General features: G+C 42.4%; 2 protein-coding genes across 7 annotated transcripts; both read left to right on the top strand.

The window, feature by feature from the left end:
- Positions 1–4,165: 4,165 nt before the first annotated feature.
- On the top strand, positions 4,166–7,969 carry ponzr6 (plac8 onzin related protein 6). 2 transcript variants are annotated; one of them, XM_035783662.2, is made up of 4 exons: positions 4,166–5,410; positions 6,475–6,603; positions 6,805–6,962; positions 7,259–7,969. In XM_035783662.2, coding segments are annotated over exons 1-4 (504 nt in total). In that variant the 5' UTR covers positions 4,166–5,409; the 3' UTR covers positions 7,475–7,969. The 2 variants fall into 2 exon arrangements, with proteins under 2 accessions (XP_035639555.1, XP_035639556.1); XM_035783663.2 differs by having other exon boundaries at positions 4,167–5,414.
- A 382-nt stretch (positions 7,970–8,351) lies between these two features.
- Positions 8,352–13,794, top strand: LOC118392040 (RNA-binding protein 4B-like). Of its 5 annotated transcripts, none has more exons than XR_004827288.2 (5): positions 8,352–8,517; positions 9,036–9,463; positions 9,575–10,224; positions 11,752–11,848; positions 12,809–13,794. XR_004827288.2 is itself a non-coding variant. In XM_035783661.2 (4 exons), the coding sequence occupies exons 2-3, from the start codon at positions 9,055–9,057 to the stop codon at positions 10,198–10,200; spliced, it is 1,035 nt and encodes a 344-aa protein (XP_035639554.1). In that variant the 5' UTR covers positions 8,352–8,517; positions 9,036–9,054; the 3' UTR covers positions 10,201–10,224; positions 12,809–13,794. The 5 variants fall into 5 exon arrangements, 3 of the variants coding, with proteins under 3 accessions (XP_035639554.1, XP_052315678.1, XP_035639553.1); XR_004827287.2 differs by having other exon boundaries at positions 11,752–12,976; positions 13,493–13,794; XM_035783661.2 differs by lacking the exon at positions 11,752–11,848.
- Positions 13,795–14,351: the final 557 nt, after the last annotated feature.

Here is a 14,351-nt window from a genome sequence, read left to right as displayed (position 1 = left end):
TAAATGGGCTGCCCATAACAGTAACGTAGTATGTAACAAGGCACTTTTGATCCCTCACAATCACCTCCATATTAACACCTGACAGTCACCAAGTCAAGACCAGCACCGACCTCTCAATAGGTGGGTCATTTTTCCTTGTTAACTCTCTGATGTTGTTACATGGACTGTTATTGCCACATACATATGGCAGCAAAGACATTACTGTGTTACAGAAAATTGACACCGTGTGCTAGAAATCAAGATTGATTAACGATTCTGTGTTTGGTTTATGCCAAGGTGCCATTTCAGTTCATATAAATCTAGCACTTTGTGACATCTGCTGATGTATATATATGCCATTTAGCAGACGCTTTTATCCATGTAGTAAAAAGGGCCTTATAAATACATTTGAATTCAATTGATTGATGTACAATAGTGTTTTGGCTGTTAGAAGTTAATGTACAGTGTACAACAATGTCATGATTATGGTATTGGATCATAACCAGTGGAGGCTGCTGAGGGGAGGATGGCTCGTAATCTTGTCTGGGACGGAGCAAATGGAATGGCATCAAACACATGGAAACCATGTGTTGATGTACAGTATTTGATACCATTCCACTAATTCCGCTCCAGCCTTTACCACAAGCCGCCCTCCCCAATTAAGGTGCCACCAACCTCCTGTGATCACAACATCAAATTTAATAGCCTGCATAACACTCAAAAAGTGGTATTTTCCTTCTAGACATTTTGTGGTCTTAGCAGAGATGGGAGACGTTGGAGCAGTGGTCTCTTTGCCTGCTGTGAAGACATGGGCAGCTGTAAGAGCACAAACCTGTCTGTCTGTCTGTCTGTCTGTCTGTCTGTCTGAGGGACAGTCCTATCTCAATTCCATATTGAAATTAACTCAAATTATGATCATATAAGAAGCCTTCATCAGCACTATTTACTCTGTTGAATTATATATAACCTCATAAACACCCAATCCCTCCTACGGGATGCTGTGGCTCCTGGTGCTCCTGTTGTCTGTGGTGTCTCACGGATAGTGAGCTTGGCCAGTGTGCGTGTCTCCCCCTGCTGGACGTGTTCTGCTGTGCCCCAGTCCAATCTGTTGCTCTATCTGTGAGTAGCTCAATGAGGGAGAGTTACCACATCCAGATAAATACAACAGGTGTCATGACAACTACAGCCAAGTGTTTTTCCTGACCAAGTCACCTGACCGGGAAAACCTCTAGTTAGCTCTAGTCCTAGTTTTAAATTCTCTCTCTGTAAGACCGGCAGACAATTTTTAAAATTGGCCTACCCCGGCCAAACACTAACCCGGACGACGCTGGGCCAATTCTGTGCTGCCCTATTGGGTGGGTAGTGGACTGAATGCCATCACAACTGTCCATTACAGACAGGTCCCTGACCTGTTCCTGAATTTCTCTCTCTCTTCCCTATAGGGGTCAATGTGTGATAACTGCCTAGTGGTCACATTCTGCAGGCTTTGTGCCTCGTGTCAGATGTCTCGGGAGCTGAAGACACGTTGGATTTTCACAAAGTCAAATTAATTTGGGTTATATGGTTCATGGTGATTGTATTTAACCCAAAGTAGATTGTTTTGTACATCAGTTGGGGTCTCTATAAGTTACAATATCAGGTCCTAAACCTAGTATGAAAGTACAGTACATCCTTGTAGCGGTGTTGGCTAATAGAGTCTAAATGTTTGCCTTGGGTTAAATTGAGCCAATGGCCGCCATACCCAATACAAATTATGATTACATTTTGTCAGTTTTATGCATAATATGCATAGTGTTTTTGCAGTGTCATGCGTATAAACTCAAGATAGTGCATTTTTATTCTTTCAGAGCAGACATCGTCATGCATCTCCCGTGTATACAAACACAAAACAACAAGGGGTTTAGCCCCTCTTGAGGTTCTTGAGAGAGCAACCACGGTAGTGAGAGAAGGGAAGAAGTCCATTCTAGCAGCAGCAAGGGATGAAAAATAGACCATGACGCTGAAGAGGTACATTGACAAAAAGGTTTAAATGTACTGGTGCGAAAGATAGGCTATGATAGAGTAGCAGAGGCACTCAAGGTCTTATCTGATGACATTGGGTCTGAGCTCACAAAATATATCAAGAATCTCACAGATCAGTTTCATGGTACTTTTAAAAATCTTTACTGAAAGACATGTTACTACTGTTTTTTAGTAAAGCCAGTGTGTCTGTGCATATGGATGTCTCAGCAATATACACGTCAGCTACTACAGCAACTGAAATGACTGCAACACTTAACAAAGAGCTGCAGTTAGTTTCAGAACGGGTGGCAAGGAATAAGTGAGTCCCAAATATTTCAAAACTAAAAGCATTCTAATTGGGACAAATCATTCACTAAACTTCAACCAAACCTTGTATGAATAATGTGGAAATTGAGCAAGTTGAGGTGACTAAACTGCTTGGAGTAACCCTGGAGTGTGAACGGTCATGGTTAAGACATATTGATTCAACAGTAGCTAAGATGGGGATCTCTCCTGGCTCAAAGTAGAGGAGAGATTGACTTCATCACTACTTGTATTTGTGAGAGGTAATTGACATGTTGAATGCGCCGAGCTGTCTGTTTGAACTACTGGCACACAGCTCGGTCACCCATACATACACCACAAGACATGCAACAAGTGTCACGTTGTATAATGCTAGGAGACAAGTGCCGGAATAGGTAATAGGGTTTTTTATTTTCCCTACCCAAACAAAAGAGCGAGGTGTAAACCTCTAAATAATGCACAGGACGAGACCCATAAATAAATGCACAATGACACGTAGCATGGAAGCCAGTACACCAGCACAGGTGCTCACAAGACCAACGGACATGGTAACAATAACCGACAAGGACAATGGGGAACAGAGGGCACATACAGTGCCTTGCGAAAGTATTCGGCCCCCTTGAACTTTGCGACCTTTTGCCACATTTCAGGCTTCAAACATAAAGATATAAAACTGTATTTTTTTGTGAAGAATCAACAACAAGTGGGACACAATCATGAAGTGGAACAACATTTATTGGATATTTCAAACTTTTTTAACAAATCAAAAACTGAAAAATTGGGTGTTTAATTAGTCTAGAATGCTGAGAACTTGCCTATGAATTGGCATATCGAAACAACATCCCTGTCCCAAACAACTGGTCAAGAAATGGAAGGGTAAGTGATATTGAACAGAGAGATCGACACTGAGTATACCAAACATTAGGAACACCTTAATTTGGAACACGTTGCTAATATTTTGTCCTCGGAACAGCTTCAATTTGTATAGGTATGGACTAACTCTACAAGGTGTCAAAAGCATTCCACAGGGATGCTGGCCCATGTTGACTCCAATGCTTCCCACAGTTGTGTCAAATTGGCCGGATGTTCTTTTGATGGTGGACCATTCTTGATACACACAGGAAAATGTGGAGCATGAAAAATAAAGCAGCGTTGCAGTTCTTGACACAAACCAATGCGCCTGGCACCTACTATCATACCCCGTTCAAAGGCACTTCAATCTTTTGTCTTGCCCATTCTGAATGGCACACATACACAATGCTTGTTTCAATTGTCTCAAGGCTTATCTGGTCAGTCTATGTCATCAAAAGAGCAGGTGTCCTTAATGTTTTGTGCCAAGAGACCACTTTTTTTGGACAAGCTATGTTTTCAAAACTGTTGTGTTTACATGAATTCTGATTTGTTTTCCCACATGTACACAACATTCTGAAATATATATGAAAACTGAACAAAAATATGAATTCAACATGTAAAGTGTTGGTCCCATGTTTCATGAGCTGAAATAAAATACATTTTCCATACGCACAAAAAGGTTATTTCTCTCAAATGTTGTGCACAAATTTGTTTACATCCCTCTTCGTGAGCATTTCTCCTTTGTCAAGATAATCCATCCACCTGACAGGTGTGGCATATCAAGAAGCTGATTAAAACAGCATGATCATTAAACAAGTGAACCTTGTGCTGGGGAAAATAAGGAGCCACTCTAAAAATGTGCAGTTTTGTCACATAACACAGTGCCACAGAGGTCTAATGTTTTGAGGGAGTGTGCCATTGGCATGCTGACTGCAGGAATGTCCACCAGAGCTGTTGCCAGAGAATTGAATGTTAATTTCCCTATCATAATCCACCTCCATCATTTTACAGAATTTGGCATTACGTCCAACTGGCCTCACAACTGCAGGACACGTGTACCCCCTCCAGCCCAGGACCTCCACATCCGACTTCTTCACCTGCAGGATCGGCGGAAACCAGTCGTCCTAACCAGGGTCTTGACCAGTTTGGCGTCGTAACCGACTTCAGTGGGCAAATGCTCACCTTCGATGGCCTGGGGAATTGGATGAATCCTGGTTTCAACTGTACCGGGCAGATGACAGACAGCGTGCATGGCATCGTGTGGGTGAGTGGTTTGCTGATGTCAACCTTGTGAACAGAGTGCCCCATGGTGGCGGTGGGGTTATGGTATGGGCAGGCATAAGCTGCATTTTATTAATGGCAATTTTAATGGACATAGATACCATGACGAGATCCTGAAGCCCATTGTTGTGTCATTCATCCACTGCCATCACCTCATATTTCAGTATGATAATGCACGGCCCCATGTTGCAAGAATCTGTACACAATTACTGGAAGCTGAAAACATCCCAGTTCTTCCATGGCTTGCATACTCATCAGACATGTCACCCATTGAACGTGTCTGGGATGCTTCGGATTGATGTGTACGACAGCGTGTTCCAGTTCTCGCCGATATCCAGCAACTTTGCACAGCCATTGAAGAGGATTGGGAAAGGATTCTACAGACCCCAATCAACAGCTTGATCAACTCTAAGTGAAGGAGATGTGTTGTGCTGCATAAGGCAAATGATGGTCACACCAGATACTGACTGGTTTTCAGATCCACGCTCCTACCTTTTTTTTAAAGATACAGATGCATATCTGTTTTCCCGGTCATTCATGTGCAAGCCTTAGATTATGACCTAATTTATTTATTTGAATTGACTGATTTCCATATATGAACTGTAACTCAGTAAAATCTTTGAAATTGTTGCATGTTGCGTTTATATTTTTGTTCAATGTAGACATCTTTGTTAGAAAGAATACTGTATTTCCCTTGATGTAGCGATTCTAAATGTAAAAAATGAACTCTTACCCCACTCTCCCCTATGACAATGCAAATTTCACAAGTGATAGTGACACACACACACACACAGGTTCCACCCACCACACCGATACATTTGGTTGCCAGAGAGAACCTCAGGTATACACTAACCTGTGCTCACCTGAGATATCGTTAGCTGTGCGTCGACCCATCCGTCCATGTGAATTGGATTCTGTGCATTCAGCCTTGTTTCCTGCATCTCCACCCCTCCGAGACACGCCGTAGACCTGACCATCACCATCACATCCAGAAGTAGGTAGGCTGAGATGTATTTTGTGGTTCTTTCCATGATAAGTCAACTTTTATTTTTATGCCATAACTGAAAACAGACAATATTAATGTTGATGTGCAATGTGAGGTATCTTTCAAGCAATTTGGAAAGAAAAATTGTTTACAGAAATATAATGGGTTAAACGCAATATCATTACCATTAATGTGGTTATATCATAATCAATATAGTATATCCGGTAATTTGTATGTGAAATAAATGATGGATGGTGTTTTTGCTTTTGAAATAATAATTTTATATTCGGCTGTAGAGCTGTTGATAAGTTATTAATAAGAGACGGAACGCTGTCATTGCATATAGTAATACGCCAAAGTAAATGCTAAAGTTATCATAACAGAAAATCTGTGACATTTACAATAGATCAGAGCATTAACTGCACACAAAGTTGACCCATGCTGTGAGTACCTAAACCAGTTTATAACCACACCACAATTGAACAACAACTTCAATTGTTTTGAGTGCTCTGAGAGACCAGTTCCGTAGTCTCTAAAATCCCAGACCTAAAGCAACACATAGGCAACAGCACTAGTGAATGCTGGAACATTGTTAATGTGGGAGGCAACCTGGCAACTGACTAACAAGACTACCAGTTCCCTAGAGATGAATTGAAGGGGAGGAGACTTGTTTCTGTTCTTCTGTTTACTGTGAAAAGACCAGGCCCGCCCCTCTGAGCCGAGTATACACATACTTCCTGACAACCAGCCTGCTACTACAGTTTTTGCTCGTCATACCAACCAATAAACACTGTTGTATTAGCTACTGGCCTGCTCCCTCTGGCAATAGTGAAATGAGATGTATTCTTTGTGACCTCAAGTGTTTAAATTCCAGGTGTATCTTAGCTGAATAGCAGAACAACCTGATAACAAAAATACAATTTAATAATTGTGTATTGAATCAGCATGACTCATGATATATATATATATATTCATGTATATTATTTTCAGTTCCTCATACAACTAAACTCCATATTACCTGAGCAGATCTCTGGCAGTGCTTTTGATTTGCATTGTCCTCTGTATATCCATAGTGATGGCAGTCCAGCCCCAGCCGATGCCTGTAGTGAACATACAGCCAGGCATTTTTCGGTCCCCTGCTGACATAAAGACTGAGGTGTGGAGCAGCAGCATCTGTGACTGCTGTGATGACATGAAGATCTGTGAGTGTATTTAATGTGTGTGTGTGTGTGTGTGTGTGTGTGTGTGTGTGTGTGTGTGTGTGTGTGTGTGTGTGTGTGTGTGTGTGTGTGTGTGTGTGTGTGTGTGTGTGTGTGTGTGTGTGTGTGTGTGTGTGTGTGTGTGTGTGTGTGTGTGTGTGTGCATGTGTGTGTGAGTAACTTGGTCTGTCTGTCTCCTGTCAGGTTGCTTAGGGTTCTGGTGCCCATGCTGTCTGAGATGTCAGACGAGTACAGACTTTGGGGAGTGTTTCTGTCTCCCCTTGTTGGACATTTCCACCAGCTGGCTCCCAGCTGCTTCTCTGGCCCTCCGGAGCACCATGAGGGAGAGATACCGCATCCAGGTAGAGTGAAACACCCTTGACATTACTCTTTGCTGATATCGTAACATCTCCTATTATACAATTAACTAGTGCCTCATACACACAGAGCTGTCAGGTGATGCTAGACAAGATCAATAAATACATAATCATAATGACTGCAATAATAGGGCCAATGGCGTATATTATATAATGGAATAGGGTCAGTAGAAGAGATGTGATCATGGGAATGAAAGCCACTGTATTAACATGATCTGACAACCCATCTGTCTAATTAATATCTGTCTCATATCCTCCCCACCTACCACCACCGCCTGTAGGGGTCCATATGCGACGACTGCCTCTTGGTCACCTGCTGCACCCCCTGTGCCTGGTGCCAGATGGCCCGAGAGCTGAAGTTACGACAGCGCCCTCTCCTCCTCGTCAATGTCCCATCCCCTGTCCAGATCAACATGCATCCCCCTCAAGCCTTTTCTAACCCCTCTATGCATCTACAGCCTATGCATGTAGGACTCTACCCCTCCGCGCCACAATAGAGCCAGCATAAGCAAGAGACAAATTAGGGGGTTGTAGATGAGTGCCATTCTAGAATGTGAAACAGGCAGCACAGCCAGCCAACAATGCATCACATTGATATCTGTTTTTTTTTATTGTAAGAAAGCAAACACTTTTAGAGAAATCATAACATGATCAGGAAATCATAACACTATCAGAATGGCATTGATTGCAGTGAATTAATTAAACAAATAAACGTCCTTAGTGTTTTATATAGCTTGTTAAAAAAATACAGGAAAGCAAACACTTTTAGAGAAATCATAACATGATCAGGAAATCATAACACTATCAGAATGGCATTGATTGCAGTGAATTAATTAAAAAACGTCCTTAGTGTTTTATATAGCTTGTTAGACGCTAACACTTAAATTGACACGATTAACACAACCATGCAACTACGGTATCTGATTCATGTAACATATCCATTTTGTACTTTAGAGAATATTAATGTAATTAATAAAATATTTTAACTTTAATTGTCTGAAAATGAATTTATTGGGTGTAGGTATACCGAGATGTGTGAGCACCTATTTACATTGGTTAGCACTGAGCAGCACATGGGTTGAAAAAAGAAGACCAAAGTTGAGTCAATTTACCGGAAGATTAATTTGAAAATCACTTTGTTGTGATTGGGCAATTGGTTTCATATGGGTCGGTTCCCCGGTCTAAGTGGAAATTTCACTAAAGGGCCAATGGAATGGTCTAAAAAATGCAAACGCTACATACGCGGAGCACCGGGCGTTACAAAACGAATTGATCCCTTTTTGTCCTCTGTAAAAAAATGTTTTTTGCCAGTTTGTCCAATCACGCTGCGTATATGACAATGAAGACTTTACTGGTAAGGCCATTCACCAATCAAACTTGTTAGTGGGCGGGACTTATTGCATTGTTAAAAAAAACGGACGTGAGGTGTTATATCGGCTTCATGCACCTCAAACGTTTGTTTGTGGACCGCCATTATACGCACAGAAGGAAGGGTTGGTGTAACGTTAACGTGTGTCGTCGTCGTCCTAGTAGCAGTGAGGTGAGTTTGTGGAATCTTACTACGGCAATAATGTGTTCTTTATTTCTATATTTTTATGCCAAATTAACTGTCTGAACTTGCTTTACGATAATTGTATTGCATGAATTTGACATTTTTCTTTTGGTCGTTATATTGAGCTAGCTAGTTAACTATCATAGCTAACGTCCTTAGCTAGCTAGCTAACATTAGCTAAGTTGGCTTGCTAACGTTGTTAGCCACCCAGTCGACGCTGTGATGGAGGAAGTCTTGCCTACTTTCGATATTCCACAGCTAACTCCGCTTTCCAACTTTGCTTACCAGACAACAGCTTGCCAGACTTTAGAAATGTGAACTTAGACATTGAAGATAGTTTAACTAGTATTCAGCAATTGTTCGGCCAGTTTGAATTCAATTGCACTAGTTAGCTAGCTAACATAACGTTAACCATTGCACTTCCTGTCCATGCCGCCCACTCACTTGACATCACGGTTTTATTTGCAGCCTAACTGGTATATTGACATGCCTCTCCTATCTCACAGGCTCTGCGTTAACATAAAGATGGTGAAAATCTTTATTGGAAACCTCCCTAACGAGGTCGAAAAGGATGAGATTGAGGCCCTGTTTACTGAACATGGCACAGTGACAGAATGTGCAAAGTTCAAAAACTATGCCTTTGTCCACATGGATGACCGCAAGTCTGCAACCAAAGCCATCCGCAGCCTGCACCTCTTCAAGCTTCATGGCAGGCCAATCAATGTGGAGCCTAGCAGGGGGAAGAACCAGGGTCCAGTGAAACTTCATGTGGCCAATGTGGAGAAAGGCAACGGTGATGAGCTCCGCACTCTGTTCGAGGAGTATGGAACAGTGACAGAATGTGCCATCATAAAAAATTTCGCATTCATTCACATGTCCAACTCAGATGAGGCCAAGGATGCCATAAAGGGATTAGACAACACTGACTTCCAAGGTAAGAAAATTACCCTCATTAAGATTTACGATTGAACTGTTGGAAAGTCCTGATGTTAAATATGGACTTGCGTGTCACTGTCTGACTGTTAACCATAGTTTTCCTCTTTAGGCAAACGGATTCACGTTCAGATGTCAAAAAGCCGTCCCAGAGGGGAGGAAGAGGATTACGGCCCCCCACCAGATAGGGGTGGATACTGGCCACCACCCCGTGGCTACCCTGGGGACAGGGGTCTGCGTGAGCCCCCTCATTACAGAGGTCGCATGTCAGGGGGTTACCCTGGCCCCCCTCCACCTCCCCCTAGACGAGTCCCTTACCCCCCAGAGCGTGCTTATGAGCGTGAGAGGGAAAGCTACGGGGTGGTCGATTACTATGAGAAGTACAGAGCGCGCCCTGCCCCTTACGGTGGCCTTTCAGGCTATGGAGATGAAAGGCGTGTTGGCGCCATACCTCCTCCACCACCACCCCCTTCTGCCATGGTTAGGGAGCGCCTTGGGGCCTCCTCCCTCAACCCGTACGAGCGTCGCCCCCTCCCGCCTCCGTCCTCCTACTATGCCCGTGATCGCAGTCCCATCAGAAGACCCCCTCCCCCCATGCCCCCCGCAGGTAACGGCTACTCCTATGAGCGCTCTCGGCTCTCTCCTCTGTCCAGGCCAGCGATGTACAGCGTACCACGTACCAGAGACCCCTATGCTGAGAGGGTGCCTCTGCCCCCTCCTGCCCGCTACTCGTATTGAAAGCACACTGGTGCTTGACTCAAGGTGAGATATCAGAAACAGGATAGTACACTATGCAATTACACTCCATATCTAGCTCACTTAAAACAATGGGGAGTGGAAGGATTGAATTAGGGGTGACTCCTCGCATTGACGTTCAGTGTCTCGCTTAAAATACCAGACTAGAAAAGCTCCAAATGCATTGTTTCACCATATCCTTAGCTTTTTACAAACTCTCCAAATCTGCTTCAACTGAACAATGTAAAATCGTAATATGCCTTTTAAAGAATGCTGGAAGTTTTACTGAACCTCAGCGCGTTCCTCCATGAGTAAAATGCGCTTGACTTGTGTGGTTTGCTCTCTTTCCAGGGTTAAATTATCCGACAAGATCGTCGTCTCCTGATGCACGTGGCACTATACCCCCCCTTCGTCTGTGGCGTTGCGTTCACCTGCGACTTACTGGAAGATACTCTATTGCTTGCGGCCACCCATACAAAAAAATACGCTTTTGTCTACGGTTTCGTCCTCTTTCTTGAACTGTTTTACATTTGTTCTGCTTGATTTTATTGTTCGAGGTTCATAAGCTGTTTTGGGGCAAAGGATAAAGGCAGAGGGGGTTACTGTATTTGAGGTGTTGTTCTATTTTGAAATGACGCAGTACTCCTAAGGGCTCTATGTTGGCCTAAGACCTAACATAAAATTTCTTCCTTCATAAAATAATTTTCATGGATACAAACCCTCTAAACTGTGATATTCATGAAGGGACTATTTGAATGTTAATTAAATAGCAATCCATGTCATTTTGGTAAACATGAATGTTACGAAGATTCTGCAGATGTCTTTTTCAGAGCTGTACCTAGCTTCAGTTTGATTAATAAACCACACACTCATTTGCATAATTAGTCCAACAACGTGTTAGTGTAATATCGCTTTAACTGGTGTGATCTTGGTTTTGGGTGGTACTTACCAGTATTCAAGACGTTTTGCGACGCAACTGTTAGCGTAGTGATTTAACTACCTATGCAAATTTGATTTGTTAGACATTTTGTGTTCAATTATATGCCGATTTTACATACCTAGATACCCCAAAGCTGCGTTTTATGTATGGTTTTCTTTTCTTTACAGATGCCATTTTTGATTTCAAAGCTTTTTAATAAACAGATTTGAACTATCGTCACTGAACTTCCCCATCTTTCCTCGTTATTATAGGCGCTTCATGACGATGCTCATTGCAGTCAGTGAAAGCCAATATGCAGCAGCACTAACTTAATCTATGGCATTTCGGTCCATTCTGAAAAATACGCTTTTCAATGTTTAATTTATATTCAAAGTAGTATGGAAATTACCCTCTTTTTCTTTGCGATGGCAAATGTATTATCTCTTGCGATCTCTGAAGGTGCTTAATTTTACAATGTCAAGTTTCCATCTTTCAACCACTACATACCCTACCATGTTCTTCACCATCATTCTCTTAAATAAATGTAATATTTTGGCTTAGTGATCTAACTAATGCCCTCCCATGATACATAGGACAATAATCCCTGGTATGCTTAGCACTTCTGCTTTTTGTAGGTTGTTAGAACCATGATCTGTGGATAGGTGTTGTGGACACAATGTAGGAGACGGTCGTGCTCTCTTTTGCTGTATCCTACGATATGGACATGTGGAGGTAATGTTCAATTAAGGTCATTTATACAGAACTAAGATTTATTGTACTTTAAAGGTGCTACAAAGGATAGATTATTTTTTTTTTTTTGCATTGTAGATTTCAGGTTTTCATTATCTGCAGTAATAGTGGAATGATAGTGTTTCACAGTATTACATACCCACCAGTGTAATTTGCTGTGCTATTCGTCTATTGGTTTCCCCGCTGAAGCGACACTTGTCAAAATGGGAAAGCTGTTCTGACTTTGGCTGTTTTCCTAGTGGAAATCCCTCTGTCATTTCCTGGTTGGTAAAATTCTACACTGTTCGCTCAATTTCAGTTTGTGAAAATAAGCCCTGAATAATGAAGCGACTCATTGTACAATCTTAATCGCTGTGAAAAATCTTTTCAGTGAAACAAAGGTTCAGCTTCAAACAGCTGTACAAACTATTTGTTTTTGAAAATAGATTTTGCAGCGATTTAGATGGTCAAAGTCAAACAGCTTTCCCAAATGATAGGCAAATATCACAGCCAACATTAGCGGGTAAGTGTTTCAGAGTATCATTCCACTATTAGCGGCAGATATATTATGGAAATTCTGAAATGACAATGCAACAAAAATAAAAATCCTATGTTTAGTACCTTTTTTAATTCCCATTTGACACTTTGCCCATGCTTAGTATCCTTTTCTATCCAACTGATTCTCCCATCTTATTGCTCCAATCCCCCGTATCTCGGCCTCTTGTCTTGCACAAGAGGTTGGTACGGACTTGGAATTCTGCTAGGGAAGGTATTGTGAAATTAATTTAGCAGGATACTGTAACCATGTAGGTATCCGTAATGAAATGTTGGAATAAATGTCATGTTGGATATACTACATTTATTTTTGTAATTGTATGGATGAACAGATTTCCCCAATGCTTAGTATGTCCTTTTTAATGATACTTGCCTTCCATCCTATTTCTCCCATCTCTTCCTCTCTAGGCCATGGTCTTCTTTCCAGTGGTTGGTACAGAAGTGGACTTCTGGTACAGAAGTGGACTTCAGCTCCTCTTGATATTCTGACACTCCTCTTCAGGGTTATGTATGCTGTGAATGGGTGCCACCACTACCAGAACGGTCCTTATGCAGGAAGTGCAATGGCCCATCACGGTCAGACATCTCTCTGCCATTTTGTGCCGTAGGTTTAATATTTCAGTGAGGTAAAAAAAATGCATCTCTTCAGGCCTCCTGAGTGGCGGCATCACTACAGCCTGGGCTCGAATCACAGGCTGTGTCACAACCGGCCGTGACCGGAAGTCCCATATGACTGCACAATTGGCCCAGCGTTGTCTGGCTTAGGGGAGGGTTTGGGGGCGAGGCTTTACTTGGCTCATTGCGCTCTAGCAACTCCTTGTGGCGGGCCAGGCGCCTGCAAGCTGACTTCGGTCGTCAGTTGAACGGTGTTTTCTCCGACACATTGGTGCAGCTGGCTTCCGGGTTAAGCGAGCAGGTGTGGAGAAGTGTGGCTTGGCAGGTGATATTTCTGAGTACTCGACTTTTGTCTCTCCCAAGCCCATTGGGGATTTGCAGCAATGAGACAAGATCGCAATTGGATATCATGAAATTGGGGAGAAAAGGGGGGGGTAAAATTACACTTATTTTATTTTAAATCTCTTCTTTCTTCAGGAGGGACTTGGGCAGGACCAGCTTGAAGAAAGAATACTGTCTGACTTTTGCCTAATCATTTGCTGACCAGATGAGACTCCTTGAGTTGAAGTGGCATCAGCATACTGTTGTATACTGTACTGATGCTCACCATTTCTTTGTACTGTCACCATTAAAGTCATAAGTTGTGAATTTTTTTTACTGTTGCCATTAGTTTTGCTTGCATGCTCGACTGTAGAAATGTTACTTGAAAGCACTGATTTTCAAATGTATTTATTTACTAATCTAACTACCAAAAAATGAATAAATTATTTTATGTATAATTGATTACTTTATTTCTTGAGTATGGACAAAATATCCTGTCTTTTTGATGCACCGTTCACACTATCACAGCTGTTTGAGATCACAGAATGGTAAAGGACTTCCTAATATAACTGGGGAAGTACAGAGGCATTGAAATGCAACACTCAACGGTAAAGAACTGCAAATGATCCCTGAGTAGGTGCTTTCCAGACATAAAAATACTCTAGGCTAGTCCTGGAGGACAATGAATTTTGTTACTGTGAGCTTATTGGCCATGCTCCTGTCTGGGGTGTGGCTTACTGTTTTGCTGAAGCCCGATTGGTTGAGTGTGGCACTGGCAATACCTGCACTGTGGCTCTACTCAGCCCTCAATCCTGCCACTGGTTTGCCCTGGTTCCTCACTACATCCTTTGAGACCTGGGTTCATGACTCTGGAGTCTTATTTATTCCTGCCAGTCAGGTGATGTAACCCTGGCTTGTTTGGAGCTGGGGTGCAGGGAGAACTTGACAGTGAGGTGGTGGAGGTGTTTACATCAGGGGTGCCTGGCAGGGTTGCAATCGCTGTGGGGAACTTTGA

Source organism: Oncorhynchus keta, chromosome 13 (assembly GCF_023373465.1).
Source record: "Oncorhynchus keta strain PuntledgeMale-10-30-2019 chromosome 13, Oket_V2, whole genome shotgun sequence".
NCBI lineage: Eukaryota > Metazoa > Chordata > Actinopteri > Salmoniformes > Salmonidae > Oncorhynchus > Oncorhynchus keta.
The sequence above is the reverse complement of the archived record's forward strand: the minus strand, read 5'-3'. Positions and strand labels throughout refer to the sequence as shown.